At 32.5% G+C, this 23,754-nt stretch overlaps 1 protein-coding gene across 1 annotated transcript; it reads right to left on the bottom strand.

Annotated features, from left to right (window-relative positions):
- Window positions 1-729: 729 nt before the first annotated feature.
- On the bottom strand, window positions 730-22,682 carry LOC128998224 (ataxin-7-like protein 1). The gene is made up of 10 exons (XM_054424260.1): window positions 22,248-22,682; window positions 16,660-16,728; window positions 15,401-15,469; window positions 13,155-13,259; window positions 12,535-12,755; window positions 10,237-10,458; window positions 9,414-9,575; window positions 8,258-8,539; window positions 6,656-7,697; window positions 730-5,263 (listed from the first exon to the last, which is right to left on the bottom strand). The coding sequence occupies exons 1-9, from the start codon at window positions 22,330-22,332 to the stop codon at window positions 7,014-7,016; spliced, it is 1,899 nt and encodes a 632-aa protein (XP_054280235.1). The 5' UTR covers window positions 22,333-22,682; the 3' UTR covers window positions 730-5,263; window positions 6,656-7,013.
- Window positions 22,683-23,754: the final 1,072 nt, after the last annotated feature.

The raw sequence follows: 23,754 nt of genomic DNA, 5'->3' as shown, positions 1-23,754 counted from the left end.
GGTTTGTATAGACTAGAGAGTACAGTAGACTCCCTTTTATTCGGACTCCACAGGACCGAGGCCAGTCTGGATAACAGGTTTTCCGGTTAAACCGACATCCCCAAAAACTTTTTATGTAACCCAAATATTTGACTTAAATTTAGGAGAGCATTGTTTTTAGACACGTGATCATTGGTCTCAAATCTTTCCCTCGAGAACAGTCGTTTCAGTACCGCCCACTTCCTGCCGGTCTAATCCGGTTAAACCGATGTACTGATAAAAATTGTCCGGTTAAAGAGATGCCATTTCCGCCAAGTGTAGTCCGGTTAAACCGATGTCCGGTTAAAAGGTGTCCAGATTAGAGGGAGTCTACTGTAAACTTTTTTAGCATGTATTACAAGTAATTTTGAGCAGCCCATACTGTGGGTTGTCTTTCACATGTCAGTGACTTATTAAGCTGCTGCTTTAGCAATGTTTATGATATTACTACATCATCTATGACACTGTTTTCTTGCTGGTTCTAATTCATTTTAAATTAAATTACTTTTGAAGTACAGTATGTAACTTCTGCCTACTTCTCTAGCCATTGAGCAATATAGCTTATATTAGTTAAAGCACGCAGCTACTTTTTATCTTAGGATCTCAGTTTAAAGCAATCGAAACTCATGTATTGTATATTATATCACTTTTATAATCTCTATAAATAAACCATGACCACTCAATTGGATGAATAAAACAAAGATTCCCACTTCACAACAATTTATTAATTTTGTAGTCTACTTCAAATTAAAGTTATTTAATCCACAAATATTTGTGATTCAACTGGACAAAAGTTACAAGTATTTTTCAAACATAGAGCAGGTTATATCATATTGAACAAATCGTATTGAATCATTATGTATATTGGAAACCTGATCATTAAATAGCTCAGGGAATTTGTTGATACAGTACAGCCATAACACTTTTTACTAAATACAAGTTGTTGAATTCTGTGATTTTACAAAAAAAAATATCGACACACAGGATCACTTTGAAAATTTAATAAACACTTTCTAAACAAGTTATTTTTTTATTTAAACTAAAATTATGCAAGATATTCAATTTTATATAACATAATTACAAGGAAAATACTGTAACAATGACCTTTACATAGGAACCCTAAATAGTTGTATCAAAAATCTACAATTATCTTGATTTTATCTTATAAATTCATGAAAATAAGCAGGTCATGTTCACCATTCTTTAAACAAAGATGTATAGGAGCTGAGATTTTCAATCGAACCAAGCTTGAACAAATTTCAATCTCTATGATTTATTTGTGCAATTTTTTTTAAATAATGAAAGTGTTATAAAATAAGTTGATTGGTCACAATTCATTTCTAAATGCATTTGATTTAAGGTTGTAATGTAAAGGTAATCATACAATTTTTTTTTAGAATCTGGACTGAGGCTCTGGACTTTTTTGACTTTTGTCAAAGTACTCAAGTTTGAATATTTTATTTTATAAGTTAAGAAGCTTTCCATTAGATATACACTTCCTGTGCAGCTACTTTCTTTGTAAACACCAAAAAGGAAACCTTCAAATTTAAAGACCAGTACCTCAAATTACCTCTAATAAAATACCATATCGTTTGATAGGAAGCTAATAGTTTAGAATAATACTCCCGCCCCAGCAAACCTGCGGACTAAGCGAATTTCTACTTGTCTGATTATATTTTTACTAAAATATTTCTATAAAAACATGGTCCGATCATGCTGGTTCGCGAACTCGTTCAAATAAATGTATGTTTACATGTTTATTTCGAATTTCATCAAAATCGGATCATTTTTGCTCGTGTTATCGTGCTAACACACACACACACACATATATATATATATATATATATATATATATAAACGGATGATGTTTTTAGCCTCTGGAGACCTCAAAACAAAAAAGTAAATCGGTCCCGGGTCCAGGTCTTACCACGAGACCTACAGTAATAACTTGTTCCCTATATGGAAAATTCGCTAAAACAAAACCCAATAAGTTTAAACTAAACAAGTTTTTAGAGCACGTCTTATATGGTTACCAATGGAAAAGTAGTATTAGCTGTACCCGTAGTAATCGTAAATTTGCATTTATCACGATGTCACAAGACTCACAATAATTGCAATCCATAATCACTGCTCTATTTTGATAATGAACTAAGCAATTGCATTGAGCTTGAGAATTGTCCATAGAGGAATCTTCCCAGACACTTTATGCCATAGCGATTACATTGGGGAAGTAAAAGCTCAACTCGGCTTGACTTTTTTGACTTCGTGCCAAATCACTCAAGCTTTCAAAAATGACTATCCTTGGCTTAACTCGAACGCCCAACCCTACTTAAAAGGAAATTACACTGAACTCTGAATCGTGTTTTACAACTTAATTTTTATAAAACTAAATTAATTTGGCATCAAAGTTTTAAAATCTCATGACATGATGAATTTAAATTAATGATTTCCTGTTGATAAAAGGATTTTTATTTTGATATTTCACTGATTTTATAACACTTGTATAGCTTCTTCAATTAAAAAGTCAATATATATATAGCTTACTTACTATTCAATTAATTATTCTATTATTACTAGTTTATCTGGAAGATAAAAATCCACATTGAAATGATAATCTAAAATATTATTACTGTGTTGGTTTATTAACAGAGTTGAGCAGGAATATTATAGCATTACACTTTAATAATTCAATGCACAATATGAAAAAACTGACTTTTGAAAATAAGATTTTAAATGGTTTACGTAATTTGAATTCAGAGAATAAAACAAGTCCCAGGTATGTTCAATGGATTATAGAAATACCCCACCCCAGCAAACCTGCCAACAAAGCAAATTTCCATTCATCTGATTCTATTTTTACTAAAATATTTCCATAAACCCATTTCCATATTTATTTTATATTTAAATAACATTAGATTTAATTAATAGGCTTGCTGTTACGGTGAAGGGAAAAGTGTTTTTTGATCAAATTTCAACAGTATGGGATAAAATATATTAATTTGTCAAATTTCATTATAACATATCCATAAACAAGTTAAGTACAAAAGTTAAATGTACAGTTTTTTTTTTGTTTTTTTTTTAAATTTTCCCTAGCCTTTAATTGTCAACTATAACCTTTGCCTCCAAAACACCATTTTAGAACAACAAAAAAGGACTATCTTACTTTTAAACTGTAATTTCATTATTTTACAATGGTTACCACATCTTATAAAACCATCTTTAAAATTGAAAATTATTTGTATTCGTCCCAGGACTTTTTAGTGAACACACATTTGTATGTATTTTTGTTTTCAGTTTAAAGAAATGAAAAATTTAAAATTCATGTTAAAAAATGAAAAATTAGCTTTATCACTCAGTTTTCAACAAGAACTAATTAATCATCAATAAAAGTTAAATTTAAGAAAATTCAAAAGGTGGGATATTTCAATGTGAACTTGCGTTGACAAAATTTAAAAATATTTTTACAACCAAATTCAATATCACATAAAAGTAAATGACTATTTAAATTTATTATAAGAACTTATCCTTTAAAAGATGTGAGAGATTACCAAGAATAAATTGCAAAATTGAAATTAATAACAGACAGATGATTCCTGATCCGACAATAATTTTTGGAAATTACATTTAATAAGCGAGTTAAACTCAGAAAACACTCTTAGAAAGTAGGTTTGTATTTTAGCTTACTTCTACAGATTTACAAAATGGTAAAGAGAGTGCAATTACATTTGAGGCGAACTGTCCGCATTACAGCATATTTATAATATAAATTAATATTTTACAAAACTTATTTTACAAGGAATCGTTGGCTGGCCATAGGCAGCGTAAAACAATTATACAAATATACTACAAAATAAACATATGAAACAATTTACAACACAAGAGAAGAGTTGAGCTCGTCTTTACAACACATTTACAGTATAATTATGTACACACTAAGCATGTAAGTAGTATATTTGCTACTCCACTAATCTAGGTTCACACCTTTTGCCCGTCTACCAACAAAAATATCCTCGAGAAGGAGGATTTGATTAATGAATATATTTTAAAACTAATGCATTTCCACCAACAACCAGTGAGAAATAAACTAACCGTAAGTCTGAACTGAAACCAGAACACTCATATCACAATTAACAAACATCAACTTAAGCTTTTGACTTGATCGAATTACTCTAGTTTTAATATTTTATGCCTGAATAATATTCATCGGATGAATAAAAATGTCAAATCCAATAAACTTGAATCAAACAAATGATTAATTACAAAAGTTCTTTGGATAGAAAGATTTTTTATATAAATATAATAATCAATAAATAGTCAACATATAATCAAACAAATCAACAGAGGTAGGATGAAATATTAAATTTACCAACTTTACTAGTTTCATACTCCTAAACTTTAAAAACACATTAACAACAAATTCACTAACTTATGATGGATGAACATTTTTTCCACTTATAAAAAAGTGATTACACAAATTCATAATAACAGTGACATTATCAAGTTACATTATGAAAAACAATCATAATTATAAAATATTACTTACGACTATTGTTTTACTTAAGGCATAGAATGTCTCACGGTTACAAAATGGTAGTCCTAAACTCTAAATGCCCTGCTCTATACATAACATAGATAAATAAACAAATAGAAACAAACAAGTTGACAAAAAACATTATGATGTAGTACGTGAACCAGTATTGACTAGTAAATGGAAAGCACAAGTGATTATCATAAATTAAGAAATGCATAAGGAAAAAACGCTGAATTTCCCTCTAGACACAAAAATAAATGTAAAAATGAATACAATAAATCCTTAACAACTATGAGGTTAGATTGCACTTTGAACAATGACACCAAAACGATCAACGCTTTGACTACATCTGCCTCAAAAGCCTTCAAATTGTGATTTCAAACCACTTTAAGTTCCAAAGTGTACACAGTTTTTATAATTGGACAGTTAAAATGTTTGTTAATAAGCATGTTGTTAAAAATTATACAATTTATTGTTTTTAAAACCTTTTACTATACACATTTTTTATGTTGTACATAATTAGGGTTGATTATTCAGTAATTAAAAAAATAGAAACCGATTGACTACCAAGTAGTTACACAAATAACAAATTATTGCAACTAAATCTATGACTAAATTAAATTAAAATTGGTGATCAATAAATTAAGATTCTAAAACAATGTTTGCCAGATTTTGCAGCCCAAGCAAGAATTTCCACTTCCACTTCTTATGAATCTGAAAAATCAAATACCATTTTAATTGAAAAATTATGAACATACTCCTCTCAACTAAAGATACCTGTAAGTTATTTATACTATAGTTATCTACAATACCTATTACTTCAGGCAACCTTTAATAATTACATTATTTGGCCAACGTTTTATGAGAGTAAGAAGTACCCAAATATTTTATATGTTTTTTTTTTATAAAAAGGACAAACTAAGGAAGTTTTTCATCTATCTAGGGCTGTTATATGCATGCAACTTTAAGTTACATTTTGATACAGCAATTCTATTAGATTTGGTTAGATTTAGAATAGGCAAGCCAACATTTGTTCATTAACTTGAGTACCAAAGTAGTAGGAACTTGAGTATTTTAGTAGGTTATAAGTCTTTCCTGATTGCTTTTTAACAATTAAATTGAATTAAATAAGTAACTTTACCGTCATAAAATTAAATGTTCAACTCTAGAACTCAAAAGAAAATCTTTAACATTAAAATAAGTTAATAACAAACAAAATAAATAATAATACATCAATGCCATTTTTTATTCCGTTGTACATTTGAGTTCAAATTTGTGGCATTGTATTTTACTTATAAAGACCTTTAATTAGATGTGCATATCAACTTATAACTTATGGCATATGCTTAGATTAAAGATTTTCCTTCTGGCTCCTAGAGGGCCGTCCCCCTGAGGAGGTAGCGTATTACTGAATATTGTCTAAAAATTAATGTTATTATGTCCAGTTTTTGAAGGGAAAAAGCAACTTGGCTTTAGAATTTGTTAAGGAGAAAGGAAGGATACACAGCTAACTCACCTGAATTTAGAGTCCCAGGAGGTTAATGGAACACAAAAAAGTTACACAATTTAACTTGCTAATGTTTTTTAAGCTAATAATTTAAACAATTAAATTGTGTTACTTTTTTGTGTTCAATTGTGTTCAACCTCCTGGCACTCTTAATTCAGGTGAGTTAGTTGTGTATCCTTCCTTTCTCCTTAACAAATATTATTATGTCCAGTAACTTTGTTCCAAGTTTTGTAGCTCTAACGTTATTATTATTTTTTTAATATTTATCTATCCAGGTCTTTTTTGCCACCTGTATGCAGTTTCCAACCAAAATGTTGTATCATCAACTGTCCCCAAAGAATTAGCAGGTACTAAATTCATACGCTAATTATTTTATATTTATTTATAGTTTGGAAACAGGTCTTATTCAGTGATTTTACAGTTTTGCCTATATATCATTCACCAATCAAAATGTTTATCAACAATTATCAGCGTAAAATTGACAGAATTGCTAAATCTTACTGTTATTCTGTAGGTGAATTTTCATGGTTTATTTTGTGAGTAAAAATCTTCCTGTTATAAGAAAGTATCTTAAGTAATATGTAACTCAATTTCATTACCTTTAACATTAGTTCCCCAAAACTTGGGCTTGGTCAACTCAAAATCTCCTATTAACTTTAACAAATTTATTGAAGTTACTAATAATTTTTATAGAAAAGTTGTATAGTATATTTTAATAACTTAAGATAATATGCTCACTTTAATACTATTTTTTAAGAAATAATAAAGCTAAGATATATTGTCAGTTACATAGTATGCTTAAAATAAAAGGAAAATGTATAATTATTTAGCTTAAAAACTTGTAAAACAGATGTTAATTAAGAAAATTTTTAAAATTCAATGGTTATAACAAAAATACTGATGGATAAATCCCTTATTAGTGTAGATGAGGACCAGAAAAGAAAAGAAAAGAAAAAATCATTCGAATATTTCAAATCTTACACCCATTTTTCGTACATCTGTTTCGCTAAATATTTTGTTAGCATTGTTCAACTTAGGAGTTTCTCCCAAGCCCAAAGGTTTTGGTTCAGACTCGTGCTTGCCATTGACCACTGCCCGAACGTAAGGTGCTGAAGTCTTGGTGACCGTAGGTTGAAGACCATTCTTGGAATGATTGGACAGCACAGTGCTTACTACTGGAGGTGTCTTCTTTTTTATTTTCTTGTTTTGGATTTTCGATGTTGAAACGTCGGTTGACCGTTTGAGCACATTGCCGAGGATGTTTGGCAAATGAAACGTCGGTTCAGTGGGCGCAATCAATCGATTCTGAGTATTCGGGTACTGTCTCGAGAGTACAGACTTTAAATTGTTTATTTGTAAATTGTTTAAAGTCGACTCTTTTGTCAAACACACTTTCTTGTTGGGTCTGTTGGGCTTATCTGCCTTTGTCCGTTTCTTCTGCAAGGCGGCTCGCGAACTCACGTGGTTCAACATGTTACTGAGGGAGGAGGACTGCGAGTACAGATCTCCTCGATGCGCTGACATGTAGATACCGTTTCCAGCTCGTTGTAAACATGATTCTAAACCTTGTCTAGCTATCTGCATACGCCTGTTCGAGTACACCAGGCCGCCGATCTTATGAGTGGAGAACATTGAGGTAACCTATTGTAAAACAAAAATTAATAAATAATCAGTATTGACTCACTCCTACTTTTTGAATATAATCATTGTATGTAAAAAAGTAACAATGTATTCATATCTATACCTGTATCAGTGCTCAATTTACAGGGGAACGCAGCAGAACGGAGTTCCAGTACCTCTCTTTCAGAAAGATCAAAATATTGGCATAAATAGGTACTAATCACACTAAATAGGTAAATTATAGTTGCGGCCCCTCATTTTTTACAAATCGAGCACTGCCTGTAACGGTTCAACAATGGAAGATTTTGCTTTTTAAACTTTTAGAGTAATCTTCAATTGCCAACTTTTGGCACCACTGAAAATTCTTGATTTGGCTCTTGTCATTCTGTCATTAAAATGTCCAAGTATAGTTATCCTAAGCTATTTTTGTAACTTGTACTGGTTTACATTGCTATAATTTAGAATTGTTAACCAGACACGAACTAACTTTTGCCATTGTAATTCAGTGCTCCTTGGCAGAGCCTTGTACCATGTATAGATAGAAAGAAATAATTTTACCTAGGATATATGAATTGACTTACTCCTAGAGCACGGGGATGGTTGTGTGTGTATGTGATAGTGTCAGTTTGCGCAGCCGAGGTAGGAGGTGCAGTCACAGGGGCTGTTGGCTGTTGGTGAAGAATCCTGGCATGTGAACTCAGCACCAGACTAGAGGGGATGGCTGACAGATAAGTCGGATTAGACGATGTCATGTCGAAAGTCATCTCAGGGAGTCTTTGTACCACTGTTGTTGTTACAGGCTCCACTATACTTATCTTCTCAATCTTGGTAGGTTTCGGCTCCAGCACCGGCAATGCACTTGGCTGTAAATATACGAATAGGCCTATATTATCAAAATTTTGCTTGAATAAAAAGTAAGTATTACTTAAATTTATGCCTTTATCAACCCAATAAAATATACCAATTAAATTGCCTTCATTGATCAAGCGTTTCTTTTCGACAAACCCTTGTTGGCAGTACTGGATTATCGAGTGTTAGATTTATAAGGTTGATGATAGTATAAAAGGATTTGTTCATGCAGACTATCTAAGAAAATGTTTAGCTAAATCAGATAAGATAATAGGCCTACCACTAAATTTCCTAAGGAAAATTTCCTAGCCTAGACAAACATCAACTACAACCCTGAAAACTCCGGAAAAGATAACTTCTCCTGAGGTGATTAACAGAAAACTAAAGACCAGATAAAAACCGAGGTTTTATGACACATGACTCAAGTCATACCAGGTTCCAGTGTTTTTAAAGAGCTCGGAAACCACCAATTAAAGTACACACTGTTAGACAAAGAAGAAATCCTTCCAAATTTATTTTGCTAACGTTTTGTGTTATTATTTGGTAGAGGAGTTGAGTTGTTACAAGGAAGACATTTATTTTGTTATAATATTTTAAACTTATTTTATTTAAGCCAAGAAGTCATAAATTAGTTTTTAATATAAGACAATAAGCCCAGCCATTACATCTGAGGACAAAGACGATATTGGCAGTCTACTAAGTTCCTATCGTGTCCGCTTCATAAATTAAAATTAATGTTGTGTTTTTACGTTTCATATCTAGTCCAGTGTAAATACTCAAATAGACCTATATGTTTAAATTTAAATTTGCTAAATAGTAAATACAGTTTCTTTCGTGTCTTCTTACAGAGACTATCTACATTAAATATAAATTAAATAACTTAATTACTTGAGCAGCTGGAGGTGTTAGAGTTACAGATGCGTTCTGTTGTTCTAAGTTCTTTTTCTTCGCTTGGATGAGCGCTTCTTTGGCCTGGCGATGGTCTGCGAGTAATTGATCGAACGGCTTACTCCGACCCGTGACTGCCCGCCGCAAGCTCATTGGATGAGACTGTAGAACGTAAAGAAATGTCATATTATTTTAAGAACAAACAAAAAATGTAAGGTAAAATATTCTCTAAGAGACTTTAAAAGAATAAGAAAATTTTACAACAACAATTTAAACTCTCGTCAACTAAAAAAGCAAATCGGACAGTTTTATATAATTTGTACTCTTATACACAAAAACATCTGCTGCCTCGAAATCAATATCCGTGTTTTCACCCTAGACGTTTCCATTCTTTGGCCCAAAAAATACATTTTCCAATTAGAAAAAGGAATAGTTATTGATTTTCATATAGTTTAAGATACCTAATTACCTGTTTTATACCTTTTTTAGTAACAGGATTCACAACCCCCTAAAAAAAAACCCTTAGTAAAAAAGGGTTTAGCGATTTGAATTTTAAGACTCAATTTTTTAAGTGTTGGTTTTGGCTTTGGAATTGAAAATCTCTATTTGGACCATTTCTACTAGATACATAATTTTAGTTATTTTAACTTTAAACCTTACAGCTTTTCTAATGTTTTAAATTGTTGAGGATGTAATAAAATTAATCGTTGTAAAACTATTTCAGTTTTAACTCTTGCGAAGATTTGTGACTTTGTCGATTTTGATATATGTGTATTTTGTGAAGACCTAGTAAAATCTGTGAGTTTACAATGACTAACGTTACCTTGCAAGTCAAGGACCAAGTACAAGGTTTCATTGTCTCAGCAGTAACAACCCCACAGTGCTTGTCAGGATCATACTCCCTCTCTTTGATGGGAGCATGTTTGCGGGGGGGACGGCGGGGGGCTTTGGCAACAACGGGGGCCACAGTAGTCACAGCAGGGGCTGCAGCAATAGGAGCTCCAGATAGGGGCGTCAACGCCACAATAGGCTGTAAGCTCTCACCCTGAGGAAAATAAAATCACATGTAAGTAAATTTCAAGAGTTTTTAAGTTTCACGATTCTTCAAATACACACACTAAGATTAGAAGATTGGAAACCTTCTTTATTGTAGAAACATATTTAAGATCAAGGCCCTACATTATTTAGATAGCTGGGCATCCATTAGTTACATTGTAACTTGCTAACAATTTATTGTGGGTACAAGGGAGATAAATAGACTCATGGGTACACGGGTGATCTTCCCATTCTGCTCTCCCAGTAGTGATGTGCAATTGTGAGATATTCCAGTTTTCAATGGTTGTGTTTCAAATCAATTTCATTTTCATTCTAAAATAACACTTTGCCAATCAAATCTGTTTTGATGTTTTTGGGCAGTTAACAAATAATTGTAAATTAAAATAAGGAGAACGAATGATTCAATTCGATATTATTATAATTATTATTATAAAAAAATATGTATATTTATTCTTCCACCGTAATCTCATTTAAATAGAATAATGTTGAACATTGTATTTTAGAATTTTTTCACACAACTTGCAAATCATTAAGTTACATGGTAAACTATTTTGTAAGCAATATTTTCATCATGCTATAGGAGAATAAAGTGTGGTTATTATATTATATAACGACAGGTATATGAATGAGGCAAAAACTTATCAAATTAATGTTTTCAAATACATTTAAAGTGTAATGTTTTGTGCGCTTTTTCTTCAATAAAAAAATGAATGAAAGAATAACAATTTAGATGTTTTTACATGGTGTAGTAGCCTCTGGATCACTAAAGTTAAGCTTAATGGTTTATATAACCTTGCTTCGATGTTTTTGTCACACCTGATGATGGACTCAAGAAGACAGAATCTATAGTAGTGTAATACTCCAAAGGACCACTTGACCAAGCAAGGTAATATAAACCATATAGCTTGGATATTTTTATCTTTACATGGCCTTTAACCCGTGCAATGTGGTTGCCTGATGGCCAGCTGCAGCCAGTGGCGCGAACAGCTAATGTGCTGTGTGGATGAGTGACGTGGAACGTTTAAATTTAGTTTCATCCAAATGAGAGGCATATACTGTGTCCCAGTCGTTGTGGACATAGTTTTACAAGAACCCAACCAGATAGCAGCACTAAACAATACTGCTAGCCGGCCCTCAGTATTGCTAAATGAAGGGAAGGAGCAGGGTTGAAGTACCCGGATACACCATAGAAAAATACTGCAAAAAGTGGTCAAGCACAATTTTAAGGTTAGGTTCCTTCCACAATGCTACAGTACATTCATTATCACTATTCTATTGCATGTCATTAGATCCAAGCCTAAACCACACGCTATAATAAATTTTGTAACAATCCCTACCACCTATAAAATAGTTGGATCTGAAAACGAATTGTACCAGATTGAAGTATAACACTGGCACAATAAGTGGCAAACGAAACAACGTCTCACGGCAGTGGCTAACCACGCATTGAAACAACAGTTTGTACATGACGCTTTGACGAGTATAGGCCTATTCGACGCGCGCCACTGGAAAGCGCTATAAGTGACGAGATTACTTATCATGCGCAGTGAACGTGTTATATTATTATTTTCCTGTGTTATATTAAGCAAAGCCATTTGGTTATTTTATCGTCATGTGATTATAATCTAAGTTGTAAGTTTATTAACAATTACCTTAATTGGTCAACAAAACATCAAATTAAGGTTTTGTGGATGTATTATTTATAGAACTCTAAGGCAGTTTAAAAAAAGGGATAAACAGTGTATAAATAATTTTTTGATAATAGTTAACTTTTACATACACCAACAACTTTTGACTCGATATAATTTTTTTAGGTCAACAGCCAAAGTGATACAGTTTATAATGGGGAGTGCATGAGCAGCGGCGGCTTCTGCCAACGTAGAGTGGACAAGTGCTGGACCGCATGTCCAACAATGAACCAGCAATCCATGAGTTTTATATTGTTGACGTATCCTTAATTATCATCTCGCTTGCCAAAAATAAACTTTAAACAAAGAATGCTTGTAATGTTCTCTGAGAATGAAAATAAAATTGTTTTCTATCGCCATAATAGAAAATAACAAACCTTTGAAGAACCAGCTTCAGCAATGGGTGTCTCGAGTGTAAGAGAGACAGGAAGACTTGGAGGTGGGTTAACCACTCCTTCTCTTCCTTTACTGTCTTTATTCATTGTCTTTTTCGAGCTTGACTTCACTTTTGTTTTGATTTTGACTTTTTCTGTGGCTACTACATCAGTAGGGGGTTGGGCTGGTGGGTTTTCACTCGGTCTATTTGAGTGTCTTGTTTCTGTAAAAAATATTGTTAAAGTAAGATGCCATAATGACAAATGTTTCCATTAACATTGTGGATTGTTGAATTTTAGATCTGAGAGTGTAAGTAAATTACAGGATATGTACAGCATATAAACACTGTCTAGGCTCACTAAAGGAATGATTGCAATTTTTCTACAAGCAAAGTTACGCTTAAGCTATCTTATTTTATTGTTGGATTTCTTGTGTTGGGATGGTTTGAAAAATATTGATATCTAGGCTAATATTATTAAGAAACATTTTTTTTTTTTTTATAGCATAAAGTTTCTACATTAAGAACACTTTTAATTAATTACATATTAAAGTAATGCACTCAATACAATTTCAAAGGTAATCAAATGTTTCAAGGAAGATATTGCTCGACAAAAATTCTTACCATAGTGGGACAGTAGAGCTTGAGGTTTCACCAGAAGATTACAAGAGTCACACATGATTACGGTAAAGGGATCTCTCTCCGGACACAGCCCATACGTCTTCATATCTGAAGAGCAAGAATACAAGTTACAAGGAAAGCCAGCACAGCTGGAGAAATAGGTGACACTAAGAATTTTAACAAGAAATGTATATGGAACTGCAGTCATAGTTCTTTCAAACTAATGCCACTTATCCTAAAAATGTTATTATGTTAAAATGTTAAAAAGGCTATGTTCATGAAGTTTTCAAATTTAATCTTAAACAAGTAAACTTTTTTCTGCACATTTTTGTCGGTGTAATCAGTGATAGGCCTACAACTGTCCTGTCAATATTGTGTTATCAAACGTCCAACTTAGCCTATGAGTAGGTAATTGTAAAATATGTCTCTACTAGCAAACCCTATCAAAGAAAATTTAAATTTAATTTTAATTAAATTAAATTTTGCTCAAGAAAATTTAAATTAAAAAGCTAAATGTTTTATCTGGTAACAATAATTTTTTAATAAGCATTACGAATATGACCTGCAAATTCAATGTATTTTTATTGAATCTATTCATATAAATAAATAAATAATACCTTTACTGAAAGCGATCTTCGGTAAAAACTGGTTTTCAAGACAACTCAAGTCATAAACAATACAATTCCATACAATAATTGAATTACAAACAGTACAAGATTGGTAAGTGGAACTAAACTAGCTTTATTTTGGCCTTAAACAACTTTTTATGTTTCTTAGGAGGGTATTGTATGCCTAGGGTCCAAAGTATGAGAACCCTTTTTTACCTACGTCTCACACCGCACTCTTGGCATTTCAAGCAAGCCATCGTGGCTAGTACAGCGTAACGTGGTATTTGGCTTTTTAACCTACATAGATTTAGTACCTATTTTTAAAAAAATACTTAAAAAAAATGTTTAAAAGTAAACATTTCAGAATATATATTAAAGGCAAGATTATAAGTTTTAATAAAAAACATTTCACTACGATCAGAAGATTTCAGACAAGGCATATATGATATAAAATTATGATGGCCATATTGTAAACAATTTCTATTGGTGTTTACAAAATGAATATGATTTTTTTAAACTTGGTATTTAATGCCAGTGTGTTATTTTCATTAACAATGGTTTTCAAATGCTAAAGATGACAAATGATTATGAAATATTTAATCTTCAATAACATTTAAATCCATGTGTGTAGCCCCTGAGCTGTTGGACATAATATAATAATGTAAGACTATATTACTTACATATGACAATTCAGGACATATTTCAGTGTTAAAACACCATCGTCAGCTCCAGGTACATATGTAGAGTTGATCAGTAGTTAACATCGTCAGAAGATAAACACATTACAAACACGAATACTGTAATTACATTAAACAATTAAAGATTTTAGAAACAGGCCTGTTCTAACAAAGCATAGCCAATAGCTAGTCTGTCCCTTGCTACCTGTGCGGTCGGTCATCTTTTGTTAGAACAGGCCTGTTTCTAAAATGTTTAAACATCGATCAGTTAAACATTTAATTGTTTTATGTATTTATTCGTGCCATTTCGTACTGTGTTTATCTTCTGATGATGTTAACTACTGATCAACTCTACATACCGTACCTACGTACCTGAAGTTGACGATGGTGTTTTAACACCGAAAAATGTCCTGAATTGACATATTTTATTGAGCTGTGACGGGATTAAGTAAGTAATTTAGTCTTAAATTTAATAACATATTCTGTAATAGGCAATTTGAATTCTATATTTAGTTTTGTGTTCATTTAGCACTCTTAGGGATCGCAGCTTTCAATTAATAACCTTACTTACTTCTATAGTAAAAAAAGTGTCCATCACCACTAGTACAGCTCGTGACATCTAAGCTGGCACTTGGCCGATCGCTACTAGTACCTACTTCAAAAACATTATGTTCCGTCATGCGGGTTGCATCAACTGTCCTCGCGACCCATATGAAGGCGCTCAAGTACATAACACAAGGGGAGTCTACCCCGTGAGGCAGCGGAAATGTTTGCAGTCCGGTCTTTTACCTACCTCCACCCTCCTCCCGCCAACACTGCCCGCGCTAGGCCAAGTGCCAGCTTAGGTGTCACGAGCTGTAAATGCTAACACCTTCATTGTACTTTCATATAAATTCTAGGGACTGTTGTATAACTAATTTTATAAAGATAAAAATTATAAAAAAATTTTATTTATAACGCATACCTTCTTTTGGTAATTTCATTACGTAGCCTTTGTTTGTTCCAACAGGCGTCGATTCAGGTGGTTTTTCAGCTGCAAAATTACACTTGTTAGAATAATAGTATTGAGCATGTATCATTCTATGTTTGTCTAATAACAAAACTATATGAAAGTTACAAAACAGTTGGTAGGTTTTTTTTCTTAGTATATGTATTGTTACTTTGAAAGTTAACTACAGTCAAGATGTTGTATTGTAATTGGCCATATATTACTCCTACAATCACGAAAACACTGTGATTGTCTCCCGCGATTACAGCAACATTGTGATTACTTCCCAATCACAGCAACACTGTTCTTGTTTATCTACCATCAATCAATCAATCAATCTTTATTTGCCATAAGGATACATTTACATATCATTGACAAAGTCTATTTGCAGTTTTCAAACCAAGTCTTAACTAAACAACAAAATACTCTAACAGGCCAAATATTACAATTAACATTCAACTCCATTCACATTCTTAACTGAAGTTAAAACCAAACTAAAGGACGATTTCTCCCAGTTTAAAATAATAATATAATAATAAAATATTAAAATATAATAATACCGTGATCTTAACAGCATAAGTGACCTTTTCCCATGATTGTATATATCTATTACATGTACCCATGTTATATGCCAAGATATACTGGAAGCCGACCACGACTTACCAGACAGTATGCCTCTTCACACCATCCATAAAGCCTATAATAGTTTTGCCCACCAACTATTGTCCATTCCCCTCAACACCACTGATATACATTGTTAATACATTGTATAATACATTGTTGTTTCCAACGGTTACAAACCCTCTTTCATTTATAAACTCATCATTAAACATACGAACATAACCGGGCCGATCTTGGATGGAGAGAATAAAAAAAATATATGGCGTTGCTCTTAACAACACCTTAAGAAGCATTCTCCAACCATTTAATTAACTCCAACCACAACTATAATAAATATAAATAATAATCTCAATGTCATCCATTTATGCAACAAAGGAAAATACATGGACACGTTACAAGAATTTGAAATATATCGTGCTTCCAAAAAACAGCCTGAAAATGTCCTAAATAAAAAAATTGTCATTCCAATCAAATATTATTTACAATACGTGTAGGCCTAATTTAAATTTCTGTATAACAAATACTTAATATCTCAATTATTTGTTGTGATATTCAAATTATTTGAGTGGTTTAGTATGTTTTAATAATTTAAATTATTTTAAACAAACCCATACCTTCTTTTGGCAATTTTAGAACACAGCCCTTGTTCTTTTCCGTTGATATCAGTTCGGGCGGTTTGTCGGCTGTAAAATAAAACAAATAAGAAAAATTACAAACATTTCCAGTTTAAGATTTACCATTACCTATCCTTGACTAATAATTATCTTTCAGTTGGATCTTGTCAAATGCTTCACTTAAAACTACTTTCAAAAATACTATTTTATTAGGTTTTTTAATATTAGGTTTTTTTAATGGCATGAGTAGTTGGCCCAGCTTGGTCCGAGTAATTTAAGTGGCAACCACTGTGAAGATAAAGGTCAGAATGCAAACGTCATGTATTTTATGAAAACAGAATCATTTTTTTTCTTTCAAAAATCGTTACTTTTCATGTTTACACAAGTAAATGTTTCCTAGAATTTAGGAATCCCAGTTGTTATGAAATTGTGTTTAAGTACAGAATACTGGACACCAAAAGATATTTGAATACATTTTTTAAATAAACTTGTCTGATGCTATCGCAAGTTTGTTGAGGATTGTTATGGCATCATGTAACAGTAAAACGCTACACTTTTATGTTGTAAGGTTTACTCTAGTTTAATAATTGTGGATGTGTCTATCCAGAAATAATGAGCATTCATCCCAAATTCATAGTACATGGTCACAATTGAAAATGTAGAGGCTGGGTACCATGAGCAATCCCATCTCCCTGAAATCATTTCTACATAATCTCTGGCCCAAAATTTACAAATTATCTTCATTGCCTTTTTCTATGGTTTGAATTTCTCATTTCAACTTGAAGATAGCACCCCACAAGCTACCCCACAAGAAGAGAAGAAATGAGAGAGTAGGTTAGACAAAAATATGCCATAAAAAGACACAATTTGTGCAAAGTTTTGCAAGGTTACGTAAGAAAAAATTCCATTATGTAATCTTGGCACAAATGTAACAACTCGGTTTTGTGGGGGTTTTAAGGGGGAGAAATTGTTTTTTCCCATAAAAAAATTAATTTCTCTCTAACCCACTTTGAGGAGCTTAAAAAATCAAATAACTTGGTATATTGAAGTGTTTTGTATTAGTTAAGCAGGAATATTAATTTTAAAATCCCATATTATTCTTGTGGAGTATAAGTAAACTGTTGTAGTTTGTTTGTTTATGGTATATATTTTTATTAAACTTGGTAAATTTATTTATTTTATACTAAGCATTTAATATTTTATGAAAAACACACTTTATTACCCCCCTTGTAGCAGCAAACCTAGGTACTTGTTAAACCTAATGATATTTAAGTAGATTTAAGTGAAAATCAAATCAGGCATATGGAAATTCGCTTAGTCTGCAGGTTTGCTGCAACAGGTATTTTTGGCCCAGCACTTTTCACAAAGGGTCAAACAGTGCCTAGAAATACGAAAAATGTTTTGTTCCAAGTATTATATCAAGGCTCATGGTATTGGAATGTTTTTTAATATAGGTTGTTTTTAGCAGAATGAATATAATTTAGCTATGCCAAAATGTATAATTGTATTTATGAGAAATTTTCATTTCAAAAAAGGTTATATTTCATGAACTACAAGGTAGTTGGTTGTAATATGGATTATGTGTTTTTGTAACCTGAATATTGACTTTACTCCGGTAGGTTGATCCTATAAGATTATACCTTACCTTTGAAATGATTCTACGTAAGCTTGATAAAACATTTTGAGAGTCTCATTGTAAAAATATTCCCTTAGATGCACAAATGGATTTAAGTTTATTTTATGATTGATTCAGATGCACATCCCAATTTATTGATTCATCTTTGTAAACATCCAGGAATTTATGAGGTTGAGCCAAATTCAGGGAGACAACTTTGTTTCCATTGTTTGTGATTAAAATTGTATTGTTTGCATTTTTTCAGGATTAAGTTTCAATCCTTTACTCAAGAACAACTCCATTGCTTAAGAACCAACTCTCCATATCGTCAACCACATTTTAAAAGAAAAAAAAATACCAAGGTACTATTATTAATTAGACTATCAAAGCAGTACTGCCATTAGCAAAAATAATTACTTCCTGATCAATTGCTTTAGGGAGGTCATTAATGTAAATTAGACAGAATACTGAGCCTAAGATAACCTTGGGGCACACCGATAGGTTTTTCCCACAATGAAAAGTGCTTCATGTTATCCAATGTGATTACAGTTCTTTCTTTCCTATTATAAAGAAAGGTAAGAACACAATAGAGAGAGACAACTTCTACAGATCCCATAATAACTCAGCTTGAGCTGAAGAACTGAGTGAGCCTCAAAGCCTTGGACAGGTCACAGAAAACACCAGCTATAGCCTAAGACCTATTAAAAGCCTGTGTAACTTAATAAGTACAGTAGTACAAATGTGTTAGCATTTATTGTGTTATACAAGTCTTTTAGACCTGTAGGACTTAACAAAGCAGAGTACTTCAAAATTTAAAACCCACAATAGGCATTTTCAATTTCAGGAAAATCGGTTCTATAGGATTCAAGTGCAGGTCTACCAGGATTCGACTAGCTTCTTCTTGTGCTACCAAGGCTTGTATGTTGAAGTGAGAAGAGTTACCCCAAATCACTAAGGTGTGACTCTAAAAGTTGGGTGGAAAATAGTTCTGGCTGTGTCCATATAACTGATGTTCTTCGTTTGTCTAGTAACAGAGGCTGATCTTGTTGACTAGTTGGTATATATAGTTCAGGTCAGTTTACTATCAATTATGAATCCCAAGTAGTTTGCTTGAGTTTATTAGAGTTAGCCTTCAACCATCTAAACCTGCTGTGGATACGCTGAACATTGAAAGTTATTGTCACACACTTAACTGAAGAAATTGACCGCTAGTTAGGCTGCACATATTGTATTACGAACAGACACTAACAAAAAATACTATTAAAGTTACAACAAAGTTATAAAGTTACAGATTAGCTGCCAATTACTGAAAAAAAAACTATTAATATTCCAGATAGTTATTAAGTAGAGAATGCCTCAATATTGAACTTAAATACAATTACAGTATATCCCATGCCTCTGTTACGTTAATAAATCTCGGGTGCTGTGTTTCCAACCAACAAAAGAAAACTTTGTTTAATGGATCGATAAAATCCTATTCTATCCCGCTTTTCAATGCAATGAAAGATCCTGTTTTATCCCACTTAAAATCAATGAAAGATCCTTTTATGTACTGGACACTTTGTAATTAAAAAAAATTCCATCTCGAGTGATCTATAGTAATCTTCTTGTCATCAAAAATGCAACATTGTTTCTCATCCGCAGATTTAAACTAACAATTTAAAAAAATAAAAAACTGGGGTTAAATAATTCTAAAACAATTAAAAGTAGGCCTATTGGTTTTGTTTGATGTAATACAAGCAGGATTTGAATTTACTAAGGTTTAATTTCCCAATGAATGGGTACAAACCAGTACTAAAATGATTACGGCTTAGTCACAATATTAAAAAGAAACAACAAAAAAGACAGTAAAATAAGAATAGCACTAAACTTACAGTAAATGGATATTCAAAAGAAGTTTAGTATAAAGTTAATAACGTTACCCACTTTCAAGAACTTTTTAATTAAGTTACCTTTTGGAGTTTATTCAATAAGTTACTGTGGACTTGAAGAACACGAGGAAACCAACAAAATAAAAGGTAACCTATTTATATAGGCTATAGTAAAGAGTGAAACTGACAGACAAGTGACAGCAGGCTGATTCCTGTTTATCATGAGTGGGTTTCTTGCTTGTAGGCAGGGTCACATGTCCTACCCACTTTAGTGTGATAGTATAAGTCACATTAGTATTTATGAACTTAAGCTACAGTAAATGCAATTAAAAAAAAACTTTATATTTATTCGGCTAAATTTGGCAATTATAAGCCCAAAATTCACATTTTTAGGTTGCCTTAATTAAGCATGTGAGGATGGTAGGTCAGCCTTTTTGCGAATTTGGCGCTGTATTACGTGTTTTGAAGTAAGAGTAGATTAGGAAGGTAGAGTTTAGGTTATATGAGGAACAGAATTGTTAGTTTATGTTACCTCCACTTTGTTTGTACAATTAAAACACTAGGTAAGACACTGCAAAATACTATGCAGTGTTTTTTGGGGTGAAAACAAGCCCCAAAAGTGCCTAGGGAAAAAAGTGATTTAGCCTGATTCAACCAAATAAGAACAAAATATTTTTTTAAATCTCATGAGTAGTTTGAGTTTATAACCGTTGCAATTAGTTCATAGTATATAACCAATAAAAATAAGGGTAGTTTTACCCAAACTACAAGTTTAGCTGATGTATTTTACATTGTGTGATTGTATTTTGATATGTAGCCTAACGGAATTGGGGCCACAATATTATAGCATTATATTAAAAAAGTATTGTTTGTATTAAAGCCTGTTTCATTTAGTCAATCAAAACTGTAAAACTAAAATTTAATAGGGCCCAAGTCAACTGTGAACAAAACTATTATCTCAGAACAATAGGCTACTACAGTTGACCATACTTAATAATTATTAGGGTCTAGTTATAATTTGTTATAAGATGGTAATTATAGCCCTAAAATCATAGTATGAATTTAGTAATAAGTTACCACAATAAAACCCCTTATAACTGAACCCAGTTCAATCAAAAATTGGACTTAAAAAAACCGTAGTAAAAATTCATCAATCGGAAAAGTACAGGCAACGACAGCACTAACTTAAGGCGTAGGTAGGGTAATTGGCCAAGCTTAGCCAATGACATTTAATGGGGCAGGCGAGAACATGGATCTCTTACCGTTCGACAAAATTCAGAAAACTGTCGCTTATTGGAAGATACAGTTTAAGTTATACAGTTGTTGAATTTAAGATTATTGTAACTTACTAATTAAAATACGATAGGTAACTTAAACAAACTACACTGTTAAAAAACGTCTTTGAACTGAAATAGCGTTTGAATTTCAACCATTTACCAGCTCTAAAAATAGGCTATCCGAAATGGCTTTTTACAATTTATTTCAGTTAACCCTAGAAAGTTATCGTCATACAGCATGATGCTAAGGGTATCAATATGTAAATTTGACATACATAGGAATTGCTTAGGGGCCTAGTAAGGTATTGTCATGTTACAGTGTGACGCTAAGGGTATCACTTTGTAAACTTGACGTACTGCCAGCCATTTTACTTTACACAAGCCGACCATTATACTATACACAAAGGGTATTGGCACGTAAGTTTGACGTATACGTCCCAAGAAACTGACTAGCAAGGGCATAAAAGAAACACACTACGCCCCAACCAAAGCAACCATCACAAGGCAAATGACTGCTGGAAGAAGGTTAGCGTCAGATGAGAGGGTGGGGGGTGAGACGCTAAAATTAAATTCGCCCTACGTCAAATTTACCTGCAATACCAATCTAGGGTAAAATGGGGGGTTTATTAACTTATATAGCATAATAGGAATATGGCCAGAACTGGCATAACCTTTTTACCAAATTTGACATCAAATTTAGCTTATTTATTACTGACTAAAATGAGCCTAAAATTATAACAACCTTAAAGAGAATGTTGAAATTGCTAAAAGTTAATTTTGGTTTTTATTAGTATAACTAAAAAATTATACTAAAATAAATCTTACCAATAGGGGACGTTCGCCCAAGAGCATTTGTCCACGACTCCCATGGTAATCCTTGAAATTTACTAGGACTTAAAAGACTTGACATGTTGAAATTATAAAGTTTACAGATTATATTTACACTGGAAAATAGTTAAACACTCGGTTATATGCTGTAAATAATTATGAAAATTCATTTTCATAAAAGAAAGGTTGTATTCTGACTGACATAGGCTAAGTACAATTTAATTTCTTCGGGTGTCGTCTGGAGAATTAACTTAATCTTCAAAACAAATTTATTTCACAGGGACAGATTTATGGTGACATAAAATTGATTTAATCCTCAAATATTACTTTAACTGACTATTACCACTATAGACAGTTAAGTAGAAACACACTGTAACATCAAAATACAACTTTTTGTTGTCCAACCCTCTGAACAGCCACTACTGCAGCCCCATTTTGACATTGTCGATAAGATCGCATCCATTTTCCATTTTCTGCAACATATATGCCACAGCCACCGATGAACAAATCTTCTCGTCTTTAGAAATTAGTAGTAGCCACTGAAGAATACTATATCTTATGTTAAAATATGCCACATTTCCATGTCAAAAGTCTAAAATACGGAATAAAAATACTAAAACTTGCGTCCAATAAAAATTCATTAAAACGACCAAGATTACTAAGCTTAGTAGTCACTTGGATGCGTATAATTTACGTGACTATTCTATTTTTAATACTGTACATATATTAATACTATGGATATATTGGCATATAATTGCAACATTGGCGAATATAGCAGTGTTATTCACAAGGCTAAGAGGCTCGTCAAATAGTTCTATCAGTGAGTACAACCACGGCCACCTTTAACTCAAGGCCGCGGCCTGGTAGAATTGGCAACGCCGCAAGTAGAGTTGTTTAGTGTCAGACGTCCCATTAAATAACATATAGCAAATAGGTGACATCGGCTCATTAATTCTCACTTTATCGATTTAAATTTAAACTTATGAACATAAATTTAATAAAATATTGAAAATAAAACTTACAGAATTGAAAACCAAAACAATATGATTTGAAAATCTATATCTGTACATTTAAAGCGGAGTCAATATTTTCACAGTCCAGTAACCAAGCTTTCGTAAATACACAAATACCATTTATTAGCTGCTTCCAAACAAAACAACCCTACTTACGACGTTGCCACTTCGAAGGCCGCAGCCTGGAGTTAAAGCCGGCCATGGTACAATGGCCTACTAAATAGATACTGGCGAAGCGTTTTAAGCGAATTTAGCTATTACCGTAGGTGGCATGGTAAGACTTGGACATGGGACCAATATCCTTTTCAATATACCTATTTCGTACTATTTAGATCCTAAAGCAACGAAATAGTACCCCTCCCGTAACAGAGTTATTAATTAATCAAAGATTCCGGACCGGTGACATGATAAACCGGCCATGCTTGAATTTGACCCTCATCATATATATACCATAATTTAGTACCTAACTTATATATTTATTACTATTTTGT

This window comes from Macrosteles quadrilineatus, unplaced genomic scaffold, assembly GCF_028750875.1.
Source record: "Macrosteles quadrilineatus isolate MER2022 unplaced genomic scaffold, UCM_ALF_1.0 Scaffold_7__1_contigs__length_78375512, whole genome shotgun sequence".
NCBI lineage: Eukaryota > Metazoa > Arthropoda > Insecta > Hemiptera > Cicadellidae > Macrosteles > Macrosteles quadrilineatus.
The sequence above is the reverse complement of the archived record's forward strand: the minus strand, read 5'-3'. Positions and strand labels throughout refer to the sequence as shown.